Genomic DNA, 15,571 nt, shown 5'->3' with positions numbered 1-15,571 from the left:
ATGACGTTTGTTACACCTTTGCCCATTTTTTATAGTCCTCTTCAAAAGTTACGAGTTCATTAACACTATCAAGTTAGTTTGATCTAAGCCTGTAATGGTTCGGTTGATATAATATACTTTGTTTCAAGACGCTAACATTTTTAGGTAAGTGTTAATATATTTTTTGAGGGCATGCAAAGTCCCCAAGGAACTTTAGGCCCCTCCCTCGTTTGAGGGAGACCCTTGCCCAACAGAGGGATAGCAACGGAAGTTTCCAATACTATCTCAGGTATCTAGTTTTAATATCTCACATTACAAATGTGTTAACGCCTGTAACGGGTTAACAAGCATTTTAGTACGTCCAATTTTCATTAATTTGTGTTATTCGGATATTTATTATTGGTTTGCGAAAAAAGTTCTTGCGAAATTAATAGTTACTGATTAGTTTTTACTGCAAAATTGATCAATGGCTACTTGGCTGTCGAAAGAAGTCAAATCCTGGTCGGAGGAATGTCGAGTAAACTAAGTCTAAGAGCTTAGCAATTGCGCAAATATTCGTTTCATAATACTTTATAATAGTCAGACACAGCTGGACTAGACAGCTAGTTGGTAGTTAATTTATATTTAATGTTAATTTTATTTTATTAGCGGTGATTCATTATGACGCCTGGGATTGAACTATCAGCGAGGTGAAGTCCGGTCAAGTCTTAGGTGGTTGATCTTAACCAAAATTCACATGTTTTCATACATCATTAATACAAATAATTAACGTAAAGCGTGGTCATTGCAGACATTATAGATCTATAAAATTATATTTAGTGATTTTAATTGTCAACCGATTATGTATTTATTTTTTCTTGCAGGAACCCTTAAGACCTACTGGAATGAGGAAGAGTAAGTCTCGCGGTCTAGACAAGTTGAGACTTTCCTTCAAGAACTGTTGAAATTAAATATAATTATGAGGGTTTTAAGTACAAAACCCAAAATAATTACATTTTTACCCACAAATATTATTACAACAAAACTAATGTTATTTTGTTCTGATGGAGTAGATAGCACCCGTTCTTGTTCTTTTTGTTATATATTTTTGTTTCATAAATCGATCTGTTAATATTTGTACCTGCTTTAGCTAAATTGTAAAACTCATCAGACCAAGTTTATTTTATTAAACTAGCTGACCCGCGCAACTTCGCTTGCGACACCTAAGAGAATGGGTCAAAATTTTCCCCGTTTTGGTAACCTGTTTCGTTGCTACTCCGCTCCTAATGACCGTAGCGTGATGTTATATAGCCTTCCTCGATAAAGGGGCTATTTAACACTGAAAGAATTTTTCAAATCGAACCAGTAGTTCCTGAGATTAGCGCGTTCAAACAAACAAACAAACTCTTCAGTTTTATTATATTAGTATAGATAACCAAACTTTCAGGTGGGAACTACGCTTTTTGTATTTCTTTCTAAGAATAGAATAGTGCAATTAAGGTCTTGCATCGCTATTAGCAATTATGGTTTGCTAAATTGTTTAAAAGTGCATGCTCAGAAGTGCATGGTTTAACAATTTAAAAAAGCTATAAAACAAACATGAAAAATCTGAGGGTCAATCTCTTAATTTTTGTTAAGTTCTACAAATGTTAATTAATCGAATTAACGGGTCTATCCCACTAGTCCCGTTGAGTTGTCCCGTGACGGGACAACTGGCACTATTTTGTCCCAGTTGTCCCGTGGCGGGACAAGTGACACTGTTTTAGTGCCAGTTGTCCCGTTGCAGAAAAATCACGGGACTAATGGGACAGACGGAAGGGTCAAAACGACTGGTTCCATTGAGTTGTTGTGTGACAACAGGTAATTGGTACTTTGGTAAGATAGCAGACGTTATACAAACTAGTACATTTTAACAAGGGTAGATATCTCAAATGCAATATGCACTATTTTTGTGTAGATAAATTGTAAAACCAAAGGTATTTAAACCTATATCTTAGTAAAAATACTCAAAGTGTACACAGGGATAGTTACCGGATTGTGTCCCATTACATCTTTGTTATACTAAAACTGTCTAAAAGAGTCTCTGCGAGTTTGCTTACTATACAAGCCTAAATGGTAAAAAATCTTCTTGTGAATTTAAAGTTTACATAGATAAGCATACAACTCATCATCTGCTATCTTACCAAAGTACCAATTACCTGTTGTCACACAACAACTCAATGGAACCAGTCGTTTTGACCCTTCCGTCTGTCCCATTAGTCCCGTGATTTTTCTGCAACGGGACAACTGGCACCAAAACAGTGTCACTTGTCCCGCCACGGGACAACTGGGACAAAATAGTGCCAGTTGTCCCGTCACGGGACAACTCAACGGGACTAGTGGGATAGACCCGAATTAACACATATGGTTCAACATTTTGTTTGAAAACAACTAGATTGGACTCTGAAATATGTTTTAAAAGATTTCATTTACAATAATAGGCCTTCTGATATAAAAAGAATATTTTTTGTACTTAATGAATATCATGATAAGACGTCATGAATGAGAGGAAAATACAATAACTTAATTATATTATTCGGTTATTTACTCAGCAGTACCCTTTGCAAATAAGTAGGCGCTTAATACAGCTACAATCTGTACAACAGTATCGTACACGTGAAACCATTGTTTCTCATACTATTTATTTTTAATTATTCATATTTAACCAAATTAGACCAAAGTAATTGAGTCGTTACACGTTTGAATAAATTCGTCTTAGTTTTATTTCTTACGACACAGGTTACATTTATCAGCAACTTCCTTCCATTGCTCTTTTTTACCATAGAACCCATTCATAGATTATAGACCACTTTGAATAATGTTGTTCTCTTAACACAAACAAATAAAAAAGTTCTCTATTTAGTTACAATCACAAATAGTAAGATAAGTTAACAAATAAACCTTTCTCATGTGACATAGATTTTGCAGATCAGACGGGTCTGTTGTTGTTCCGAATTATTTCAATATACTCTAAATTTTTTTAACAACATAAAAATATTTTTCGCTCCCGGACCATAATGATTTGCTCAAGTGTCATTCCTTCTCTGTTAGTGCACCGATACCAATCGATTTAATATGTTTTATTGCATTGCACTCGAAAAATATTTGTATGGTCTTCTTCTTATCGTATGGTTAGTGGTCAACCTAGTGTCAAAGTTGTTCAAGCCGCCCGAAGGCCTTTGACGTGATTTGTATGGTGGGTGGCAGTAATTGTATGAGCCTATTAATAATACAGTCATGACTATGTAGAATGGCAGGCGTTACAACTCATCGATAATTTTTTGCTCTTGGTATTTTTTATCCCAGAAGAAATTCGATTCCGTTTTATGAAAATCTCCTACAAAGTAGTAAATGACATATTTTTGTAAGAGATCTCGTGATCAATATACGTAGACACTATCACTACAACGCAATAGATGCAGTATTTTAAATATTTTTTCTGCATTTTGAGACGACAATTTATTATGTAACTTAACATTTGGGGTACTGCATAATTAGTTTCATCGGCATCCGCTAGAGGCGCTGCTCAGATTTTTATAAAAAAAATCTCAGCAACTAGTCGAATGTTGATAGTTGACAGTTGAAGAAAATACCACTACTGAACTGCTTCGTGAAAAGGATGTTTTTGGTCTTCTACGTGGGGACGCTACTGGTCCCTCAGATAGTATTTTGACGAAATTAAAACACAAATTAGAGCAGATATCATTTATTTTTATAATTTTAAACCTCGATACTAAATATGTCGTATAAATTCTTAACTCTAATATAAGTCTCAATGTTTTTCATGTAAACGCCCATAAAAGACTCCCACACTGGTTGACGGAGAATCTTTCCCACTGCTTCCCAATTTACATTTATCAACTTTAAAGCTGCAGCGCCTGAAAGATAAATTAATAAAGTTTTAGTAAATACATACGTAATATCATACCTTTTTCCCATAATGGTAAGCAGAGACCAAAGAACGCCACTAAGACTTTTTACCATCCTTACAAACTTCCTAGACCATCTTTAATCTTTCTTTCTTATCTTACATGGAAATCGTACAAATCTCTATGTTACGCTTCACGGCTAAACAGCTGAACCCATTTTCGAGAAAGTAGTTACAAAGGAGATAGTATAAAATCCCAGAGTCAAAAACGTGTTTTTTTTTATTTTTGAATTAGCGACCCAATGGGGCGGAAATATAGGATGGCAATTTGGCAATTTTTGAATGGCTCTAGTAGTAATAAATATAAAATAATACCTTTCAAATAGTCTCCGTCAAACAAATTTTTGATATCGTAAACAACACTGTGTTTGGCATCCGTGGCTAAAGTGTATTTTACGATATGTAGGTGCGAATTGTTATCTTTATCAAAGTAAATGTCGTATTCACCCTTGAATAAGAAAACATAGTCATCTGGAAATAAAATTATACTATATTAGTATACCACCAAGATATTAGCTGTAGAAAATGTATGGTAACATAAAGCTTACTAACAAATCAATTCAAATGACTTTCAATAGCAGTTTGAAATTTATAATAGCAACGATACACGTTGCTGCGAATCTAATTATCGCTCCACGCATTTGCTAAAGTTCCCAAAGAAAAAAACATTTTCAAAGGAAATTAGTGAAAGAAAGGTGATCTTATTCATAGAAATCTATAAAGCACATTATCAAGCCGCTGCTATGCCTCTCTGATAGAAAATCGTCTAAAATTTGGCGATCAAAATGAGCAAATAGTAAAAGTATCAACGGTTTTTGACTGTAGGCCAGCTATTTTGTCAGTTACGGGAGTTACTTCGATATAATGTAATATAATAAACTTAGAAGTCTTACATAAATAGACTTTGTATTCGCCTTCTCCTTCAAGATGAATGGTGGCCACATCACCGCTCCCTTTGTAGAGACCTCCCAATCCCAAACGGTCACAAGCTACATTGTATTCAAAGGTTTTAGCCGTTGTGTTAAATCTAAAAACAGACAAAGTCAAATTATTAGGTGATTAAGACATAAAAACTTACAAACCCTTTTGTGAAATATAACAATTTTACACTTTTCTCGCTGAAAAATCTATAAAAAAACGTTATTTGGAATTACTGGGTTATTACGCCTCAATCCTATTATTCTGTGAAGACGGTAAGCCCAGCAGTGGATGGTTAACAAATAGCAAAGAAATGTGTAAGTGAATAATCTAAGCTTACCTAATTAAAGAAGGGTGACATGACTTCATTCCAGTCAAAGTGGATGCACTTAACGTAAACTTGACAGTCGGCAGGTTTCCTTCAATGACATTCAGATATATGGGGTCTGATGGTACGGTTCCTTTTAGCGCACCAGTCACAAATTCCGGGAATGTTCTCCTGCCACATGCAGTGAGGCACACGTCATCTTCTAAATGGCATTTGATCTTACGACCTGCATTGCGATTAAAAACGAAATTTGTATTAATTACATATGTTATAATTTATATTTATATTAATTTAACAAATCAGAGGAAGTATTTTTCTTTCAGCACAATTTTTTTTAGCATCTACGATTACAAAAATATTCTCAAGAAAACTTAGGAGCGGAAATCATCAGCGCTGAGAAAGGAGAACTTCTCTTACGGAAGATAAATGGTAAGTTGTTCATTAAATAGAGATGTAATAAAAAAAAAACACCAAAGAAACATGATGGACGATGAAATTTGCATCATGATAGCACGATATCCATTAAAAAATATAAGCAAGTACTAAATAGACTAATTTGCTTAACATAGGTATTATCAAATTATACCATATAATAATGTACTAAAATAACGAGTACGCTCTCCGAGAAAAAACTTACCATCCGCTACATTTAGGTAGGAAATTACCACAACTATCAGGAAACGTGTTGACAACATTTTCGCTATATGTGTATTGAACGCCGAAGATAATGCGACTACTCCTTTTTAAAGATTTGTAGAGCACTTCGACATTGAATTAAATCAATAAGAATTTGTTATGCTCATTTAGCTGCTATAAGCATTTTTTTGTATGAACAGCTGGTTAGTTCTTCATGCGCGTTTCAATATTTTTTATTCCTTACGCTTCAGTATTGGAGCAAGGATAAGAGGCCTTGAGTCTGCCAGACTTGCCAATTGCAAATTGGGGACTTTCCATCTGATCAAGAACTGTTTTAAAGCCATTGGTATCCTGCCTTGCCTGCCTTCCATGTCTCGACCATTAATCGTATGAACTAATCTTTACCTAGACTATCTGGCTATCACATCTTATTAATCAAAAATATTTATTACAAAATCTAATAGTTTCTAACGAGATCCCATCTGTGATATCTTTAAAAAATAACGTAAAAATATAAAATATATTGAATTATGTAGAACAGCCTGCTCGGAGTTATAGCAAGATGTTCTTAAAAGCAAAATCTAGCTCCAGCACTAAATAGTTTATGATGATATCTAAAAACGTGTCTTTGATTTCATTTTAACCTGAAATATGTGTCGGATAAAAGAAAATAAACTAATGTGTTTATTAATATTTGATTTATTTTAGACTTCTTGATAGTAATAACTTTCGATAGGATATTTTTTCATGTATATGTTGGCGTTGTTCAGAAATTCAGCCATAAATCTCTTCATGAACGGTCCACGGAGAGTTTTGTCCACATACTTCCAATTCTCATTCGCAAACTTGTGCATAGCGTCGGCTGTAATAGTAAATATAAAATAAGGTATAAAATAAGGTACAAAAAGGAGCTCGTGGCTTAGTTTACAACAGCCGCACGGATCGATCTCTGAGGTTAAGCAACGCTTGCCGAGGTTGTTACGTGGATGGGTGACCATCTTATACATATCGAGCTCCTCCGTGTTTCGGAAGGCACGTTAAATTGTGGGTCCCGGCTGTCATTTTCGAAGATCTTTGACAGTCGTTAACAGTAGTCAGAAGCTTGAAAGTCTGACAACCAGTCTTACCGAAGGGTATCGTGTTATCCCATGTAACTGGGTTGTGGAGGTCAGATAGGCAGTCGCTCCATGTAAAACACTGGTACTCAGCTGCATCCGGTGAGACTGGAAGCCGACTCCAACATAGCTTGGAACAAAGGCTAAGCGAATATATAAGGTACAAAATTTATTCAATAATGGAATTAGTTTTGGAATGCATGCCTTGTATCAAAATTGTGTATGCAACTAGTGGCAGCATGCTGAAAATTGAATAGGGAAACCAAAAAAGTCTTCATGTGATTTGGTTTAACCTGCAGTGAAATAAATCAATTTGTTTTAGGTCTCCTATCGATAAAGAGAATACGATTTAATGTTGTTCATTTATAGAAATAATTTTAAGACTTGACCATGCTTTACACATTTCCGATTCGGCAATTTCGGTTCGGCAACTTTTATCGAACAACAATACCGATTCGGAGAATTTACTGCACTTGTTCGGTTTGTGCCGATCGGATAGTTCTTCGGATCCGATCGGCACAATTTGGTTTTAACATACGTGTGCGGCGATGTTGAGCGGTATTTCTTCCCCAACATTCATCTACGCATATTCGCTTGGCTACCCGGATAAACCCAATAATGCCGACCCGAATATGTATGTAGCAAACCTCAAACATCACAAAAACGTAAGACATGTGCCCTTGTATCATCAATTACAGAACTTACATTTTGCTTTATCACCATTGTACAAATTATTAAACTTGTACACTACTTTTCCTCTAGGCTCTATGTCCATTTTGAAATCATCGTATATTGAAAAGTGAAGTTTTTCATCGTCACCTGTATATGATTCACAACCACCTGATAACTTAAAGACGTAGTTGTCTGCAACAGAAAAAATATAATTATTGGCAAAATATTATTTGAAAAATATGATTTACAGCGTGGTGGACTCAAGGCCTAACCCCTACCTCATTACGGAAAGAAACCCTGTCCCAGCGTTGGGATGATAATGGGTTTAATTTTATATTATTTATTTATTGAGAGACTGCCGCACAAGAGATCTCAATCGGTCGGTCCTGCGCCTCACCTCTCTCTGGTCGTGTCGGTTTAGCCGTCCCACCAGACTATGAGAGTAAAGGAACAGAGAGTGTACCTGTGTATTGTGCACACATTTAGCCACTATAAACAAAGTCCTGCACAGTTGGCTGGTTTCAATGAAACTAGCCGCCGTAGCCGAAATCGGCTAGGACGACATCATCATTTATTTGTTATAATGATATTATGCCCAATAATAATACGTGGTAAATGTAATATTAGGTCGGGGAAAAAGTATTTTCGCATTATAGTATGTATGGAATTGTAATATAATCTCTTTGGCTTCAAGAATCAGTAAAAAGAATAAATAATAATTTCGGTGAGCTAGTGAGGTACCCAAATATCGAGCTTTTTGTGTAGAGAAAAGATTTTATTACGAGTTCATACATACTATAATGCGAAAAGACTTTTTCCCCGACCTAATACTTACAGTGGTCAACTTGGTAGTCTCCGTTTCCTTCGATACACATATCAGCAAGCTTCCCCTTTGCTTCGTACAATCCCGTCATAGTTATATGTTCACATGCGAGATGGTATTTGTAACTTTTCTCCTTAAGTCTGGAATGGTTATTTATTTGGTATCATTGATGTCTTTTTACAATAATATTGAATACATCTTTTTTTTTTAGTAAGTGTTACCTAATAATGCTGGCATTTAAACTCTTTGTTTTTATTATAGTTCTAATAATAATTCTTAGTTTGACCTTAGGTGATCATGCTAATGCTTAACCATTTTATTTTAGTTCCTTTCTTGCCAATCTTCTTTTATATATATATATATATATATAACTCTTAAAGCTTAGTAAATCAGTAATCACGCTTTACTCAGTAGTGCCTAGTGTAGCCTTTGATATTAAAAAATACATAAAAAAATAGTTCTTGAAAAAGACGCTAGGAGCGCTGATTACTATTTCATACAACCTAGCTAGGCATCGATAGTAAATGGTTACTATCTTCGCTTCACTAAATAAAATGACTTACGATACAAATTCAGGAATACAATTCTTCAATCCAGAGAAAGTATTATTACGCAATGTGTATTTTATCGTCGGCAAGTCTACTTTGATCAGTTCTGCATGCATAGTTCCTGAAGACGGCACCGCTCCTTCTTCACCTTTGATGAACTCCTGATACACCCTCGCGTCACCTCTCGTCAAACATTGTGAGTCTTCAAAGTCACACATTACCTTTTTACCTGAAATTGCAAATGGAGCCAAATGTTAGATGGTGCATTTGATATAATATTATATGAACCTACATGTCATTTAACGCTCGTTAACCACGAATAAAGTTAAGTCAAGGTTATTTAAGAGAGTTACTTTTTTATTTTTTGGTTTACATAACAATGTCATACTAGAATTTTCTACAAAATTCATATAAGACCGACGAGTTAAAGGCAACATAAATAATTAATTCGTGTAATCGATCCCACGATTCATCGGTGTTGTAGTAACATGGCTATCGCTTCAACTACTGTGTCATGGACACCGTTAAAGTAAAAACAAGCTTTTAACATTATAGTCTTGTTTGTAAATAAATCTAGTGTTCCTCCTACATAAGTACTAAAAGGGAACTTGATATCTAACTGATTATAAAACTATCAAAAGTTATATACCTGTACCTGTACAGTGTACATAATCATTACTCTATAATATACCGGGTCTTACTCATGATAACGTGTTAAATTTAGTTATCGCAATTAAAGACAGGTATAAAGTCGTGTAATTGAGCCCTATCTGTTATAAGCTAAAAATACATTATACCTAATGGTACTTACTTAATTGACTAATTAAATGCATTATGATAACAATAAGGGCCGTGTTTTTTACGGTTGCGTGCATTTGCTGTCATTATCGGCTTCAAAATTTATTATTAGGAGCAAAATCTTAAATACCTTTTGTTTCTTTGTTTGTCAATATTTTGGACTATTTAAATGACGGGGAAGTAAATTATTATAACAAAATTATTATAATGCGCAAGTAATTATTTTGTTTTAATGATCTGTATATTAGTGTACGTATGAGAAATTTTGTTTATGCAACTGTAAAAAAAAACATAAGTATCAGTTTTTAATTCTGTTTAATTCCGTAGTGAACATAAAACGGTTTAAAATGGTTTACAATTGCATCCTATCTTGCTATCTTACTGATATTATTATTGCGAAAATTTCGTTGTCTGGATGTTTATTACTCAATCGCAACAAAATACTGAACGGATATTGAACGTTGGCACAACTGTGTGCCAAATTACGGAGTAATATCTAGTTTATAACGTAAGATAGATAACTTATAAAAGTTTTATCTCAGGACATCGGTTTAAACAGAATCCCAGTAGGCAGTGTAGGCAGAGGTGTATAAAATACAACCGTGTTTCGCCAAATATAATGTTAATACAAAATCTATATTGGGAACGATACCAGACACCTGACTACCATTGAGAATGATCTATTATAAATTAAAAAAAGTCCAATAGCATTTTTCCGACCTCGCATTCGAATCCGGGACCTCTGCGATCTACAGTCGAGGGCACAACTGATCGCATCACAGAGGCAGTAAAAAATTACTTATATCGATTGTAATGCATAGGTTTAATTAATGAATATTACTACCAATTATACTTTATTATAGGAAGGTAAATTAACTTACCCAAAACATTTTGGTAGCAAAGCACAACCAGGATGAACAAACGTGTAAACAACATCTTTCCTGTCAATCGAATGACGAGTTGAGTTCATGTTTATATTTCTTATAGTATCTTTCAAAATCAAGCCAGTTTAGTCTTTGCAACTTTGGGTTCAGCATATAATCAACATTTTAATGGCTAATAAAAATCAAGTTAAAGTCAAAATATCGCGTTTCATGACATTCTTCTATTCGAAAACAATAATTAACTATGATAATTACTGAATCCAATTGTATGTAAAAATGTATTAAAATTCTCAGAAATTTTACAGAAAGAATACTTTCACTTTTGTATAATTTTGGTAAAAAAGAGTACGTCTTAAAATATCAGTCAAAAAGTGTGTATGTTCTGAGTTAGTTAAACTTTTTTACTGACTTTTAATTACTTCCAATTAAAATGTTTGGCAAGTCATTTAAAGATAAGGATTAAATTATCTTTTTCAAATTCACCACCTATCTTCAAATTGCATAAATAATTAAACCGACAAACCGTAGATAACTTAAAAAACCAGAAGAATGATAATACTATCTTTTTTTAAACATTTAATCTGAGAACGCGCAAAATTTGGATAAAGGTCAATTAGCTGAAAATGATAATCTTATGCAATGTGCATTATAAACAAACTTATCAATTTTAAACTGGCCTCGTGGTCCGTGGAATAAACTTTGTGGTTCACTTTTTCCATTGCTTCGATTTCGTGCGAAACATGTTTCAGATCCAAATACTTTTTCCCTGAGTCCAATAAACTTAAGTTGTTCATTTTTATGCGATGCTATAGAACAAACTAGTCGTTAAAGTAATAGAAAAATGACAAATGCAATGTTAGAAGTAAGAACATAAGCGTTAACGAAAGACTAAGTATAAGGTAAGGTGTAGGTAAATAATAATTTGAATCTCCGCTTCTTGTAAGACGATTTCTAGAAAATACATTTTTATGAAGGTTACATTTGAAACTTCCAAAAATAATGCATGTTTTTTGGTCAGTGGATTTTCTTACCTTAATTATGATTATCTTAATTATAACAATGACCTTTCTTTGGGTAGATTGTACAAACAGGACAAAAACGGGCCATCAACGGTCACAAAATTATAGGTATTAAATAAAAATATTAATTTAAAATAACTTTAGTACTTTGTACCCTGAACCTTAAAAGTTGTTGAAGCTCTTTTGGGTTCCTTAGGGTGGGTTATTTATCAACAGCTAAGAAAGAGTACTACTGAAACAACAACTTGATTCAAGAGCAACTGATTCTTTTTACTACAATTCTGACAACTTCTGACTTCAGGCATTAAAATACATATATAAGAGGTATGTATGTATCTGAAATATTATTATGTTGCTTCATATAAAAAAAAGGTCAGAAAAGGACAGATGCCAATTATTGACAATTTTTTTGTGGAAGACTGGCCAGCGCCTCTAGCGTATATTGCAGGAACTAATTGCTTCACGTAATCTTAAAATGTTAAGTTATGCTAGTCGATGATATCAAGCTTAGGAAATCACGCTACAGTAATTCAGTACATGTCACAAGTTGTATAAGGAAAAAGGAGAAATAAACGCACTTAATTGATTGAAATTATTTATTATCAAACTTCTTGATAATAGTAGTGTTCAACAGGAAGAATCTTCAAGTACATGTTGGCGTGATCGAGAAATATCCCCATGAAAACCTTCATAAACGGCTTGCTGACTATTTCATCGACTGTGCGCCAGTTCTTGTTGGCATGCGAGTGCATTGCATCGGCTGAAAAACAAGAAATAATGTAGGTTATCTATAATTACCAGTATCAAAATGTATTTATAAGTGGGTTAAGTATTATTTAACACAAATTATGCTTTATTTACAGAGCTTAACCCTTTTACAGTCAGTTAGTACATTTGAATTGAACCCACAAATTGGGTTCCTAGCAGCAAAAGTGTAAAGGCATACAAGAATTTTTCATGAAGTTTTTTTAGGCTTCGTTTTTAATTACTTCCAGTTTATTTTACGCAAGTGAGTGAGTAGCGCAATTTCCTGCGCCCGGGACAATCATAATATTTCAAATCTACTTGAAACGTTAGCAAGTACGGAACACGCGAGGGGCGATGATCAAGTTATCGGCCAAATTTCTCGATATTCAGGTTGTCGATAGTATTCAGGTTGTCGATAGCCGATAGCGTAGGCTCTTATCGATTACAGATATAGTTTTGATTGAACATTTGCAGCTCATTTTATCTCTCAGATAAAACCTAAGCTAAGAATAACGAGCAATAATTAACGAACCTATAATATCCAGATATAGGAAAACGTTCCATAAGTATTATTACTTACATTTTTCTTTATCTCCGTTATACAGATTCTTAAAATCGTATACCACTTCTCCTCTAGCTTCTATGTCCATATCAAAATCTTTGAATATTTGGAAGTGTAGTTTGTTATCTTCACCAATGTATCCTTCACATCCTCCAGATAATTGAAAAACGTAGTCGTCTGCAAAATAAATATAAATTTAATTCACATTATATGATATTTTATTTATCTGCATTTTCATAAACAAGCGAGAGCAAGAGGTTTTGAAAATTTTACCTTAAATTATCAACAACACTTATGTCTCAAACTCGGTAGCATATAGATTTTGGGTTAGATTTGTTTAGTTTCTGTTGGACCCAAACTTTATAACTGGGTTTTTCCACCAATACATTCTAAACGACTACTTTTCTTCCACATTATAATTTCTTCTCAAGTCTCTAAACAAAATATATAAGTATGTTACTTACAATGATCAACTCTGAATTCTCCCTGCCCCTCAATGTACATAGAATCTAGTTCACCTTTCGTGTCATATATTCCTTCCATAGTTACGTGTTCACATGCTAGGTAGTACTTGTAAGTTTTCTCTGTTGTATTTACCCTGAAATTTAAAAAATATATTGATAAAAATGCACATTTGGCGCAGTGGTTTAAGCGGTCACCTCGCCGCAACAACCGTAGCGCCGCGTGTGGTGGGTTCGAATCCCATCTGGGACAAATCTTTGTGTGATGAGCACGAGTATTTGATCTGAGCCTGGACGTCAATTTATCTATATAAGTATGTATTTAGAAGTATATAAGTATGTTTATTAGTTATTTGGTTACCAGAGTACAAGCTCTGCTTAGTGAGTTGTCCAATGATATTTAATTATTTTATTTATATCAACAAAAAATCGTACCAGACTTAGTTACTAGTAGCAATAAATTTGTATATCCATACTAATATTATAAATGCGAAAGTAACTCTGTCTGTCTGTCTGTCTGTCTGCTACTCAATCACGTCTAAACTACTGAACCAATTTGCATGAAATTTGGTATCGAGATATTTGATACCCGAGAAAGCACATAGGCTATATATCATCACGCTACGACCAAAAGGAGCAGAGTACCGGTGATGAATGTTACAAAAACGGGGAAAAATTTCACCCATTCTCTCTAATTGGACGCAAGCGAAGTTGCGCGGGTCAGCTAGTCGACTATATGTGTATGTAGGTTTTTCTTTCGAAATACTTTGTACCAGCCGGGAACTGTAACTTTAGGACTTCGGTTAAACCATTGAGACTAACGTATGTTAACATTTTTATATAAGATCGAGTTACAAATTGTTTCTAATGGATATTAAGTCTTAGCTCAAAGATTCTCACAAAAAAATTCATCAACAGCTAAAAATGTTTGATTTCCGGTCCAAGAAAGAAAATACTTACACCACGTATTCTGGAAGGCAGTTCTTCAAGCCGGAGAAAGTAATATTATGTAGAGTATATTTTAATGTCGGTAGGTCTTGTTCCATAAGATCTACAAACATAGTTCCTGAAGACGGCACTCCTTCTACTCTGCCTTCAATGAACTCATCGTAGACCCTACCGGCTCCTTTCGTCATGCACACTGGGTCCGCAAAATCACATAAGATTTTTTCACCTGGAATCATGAATGGAGGTCAGATAGAATAAACAATTATAAATAGTGCAAAAATAGTAATGAAAATTTAAAACTTTTATTGTTCAGTTATTTTGATAGAACCAAGAGTTCAAAAGTAGTTATGCGGGTTTAAAAACTGGATTACGTAGTTATTTTGATGGGACCAAAGAAATAAAGCATAATTTTGAATGAAACTAAATCATTAATAACTCTGCATTTAATTTAGGTTGTTCGCGAATTCTAAATGCATTAACCCTGTTGTATTTTACGGTCACTTGCCTTGCACTTGATCTTACTCTTGACTCATACAGTCTTGGTATACATTATTCTTGTGGAATTGTTTTAAATAACGACTATAATTAAAACTATTAATTTTATGGCATATGCAAATAACGTATGGATATAGAATAAAATCCACAACATTCGTTTCGAGGAATTAAGGAAATTAATTCAGGAAATCGAACTAATCGTAGCTCGCTTATATCCCCGATGATGGTACAGAAAAAAACACTGATTTATTCTTTCTCATACCTTTTTGTTGAAATCAGTGTATTAAAAAAACGTAGGTATAAACTTACCTATAATATTTTGGCAGCAAAGCACAACCACGATTAACACACGTCTCAACAACATTTTCATTGCTGGTAGAATGACGAGTCATGTTCATGTTTAGTTTTCTTATAGTGCCCTTGCAAATGTCATAGATATTTTTTTAAACAAACTGTTAGATTGATTGATGGTTCAGTAGCTATTTATTTTTGTGCTTAAGTAGCTTTAGCTTTATATGTCCTTAACTTTAAATCGCTATGTGGGGTCCGCACAACACGTTTTTTCTCTTTCACTCATATCTTTCAGCCGTCAACTCCATCTTTACCCTTTGGTCATAGTCTCTTTCACACAATAAATCCATTTCTTCTTCGGTCTTCTTCTGTTACGTGTCAGCTTACATTCAACTTCATCA

The 15,571-nt window shown here is 34.2% G+C and overlaps 2 protein-coding genes across 2 annotated transcripts; both read right to left on the bottom strand.

Annotated features, from left to right (window-relative positions):
* Positions 1 to 3,717: 3,717 nt before the first annotated feature.
* Positions 3,718 to 5,867, bottom strand: LOC142976280 (uncharacterized). The gene is made up of 5 exons (XM_076119569.1): positions 5,809 to 5,867; positions 5,184 to 5,397; positions 4,819 to 4,952; positions 4,241 to 4,396; positions 3,718 to 3,875 (listed from the first exon to the last, which is right to left on the bottom strand). Exons 1-5 carry the CDS (start codon positions 5,864 to 5,866, stop codon positions 3,718 to 3,720), a joined length of 720 nt encoding a protein of 239 aa, XP_075975684.1. The 5' UTR covers position 5,867.
* A 628-nt stretch (positions 5,868 to 6,495) lies between these two features.
* On the bottom strand, positions 6,496 to 15,264 carry LOC142976279 (uncharacterized). The gene is made up of 10 exons (XM_076119568.1): positions 15,189 to 15,264; positions 14,397 to 14,610; positions 13,440 to 13,573; positions 12,994 to 13,152; positions 12,275 to 12,426; positions 10,645 to 10,729; positions 8,981 to 9,194; positions 8,430 to 8,557; positions 7,628 to 7,786; positions 6,496 to 6,669 (listed from the first exon to the last, which is right to left on the bottom strand). Exons 1-10 carry the CDS (start codon positions 15,247 to 15,249, stop codon positions 6,512 to 6,514), a joined length of 1,464 nt encoding a protein of 487 aa, XP_075975683.1. The 5' UTR covers positions 15,250 to 15,264; the 3' UTR covers positions 6,496 to 6,511.
* Between the last annotated feature and the right edge of the window lie 307 nt (positions 15,265 to 15,571).

This window comes from Anticarsia gemmatalis, chromosome 10 (assembly GCF_050436995.1).
Source record: "Anticarsia gemmatalis isolate Benzon Research Colony breed Stoneville strain chromosome 10, ilAntGemm2 primary, whole genome shotgun sequence".
NCBI lineage: Eukaryota > Metazoa > Arthropoda > Insecta > Lepidoptera > Erebidae > Anticarsia > Anticarsia gemmatalis.
The sequence above is the reverse complement of the archived record's forward strand: the minus strand, read 5'-3'. Positions and strand labels throughout refer to the sequence as shown.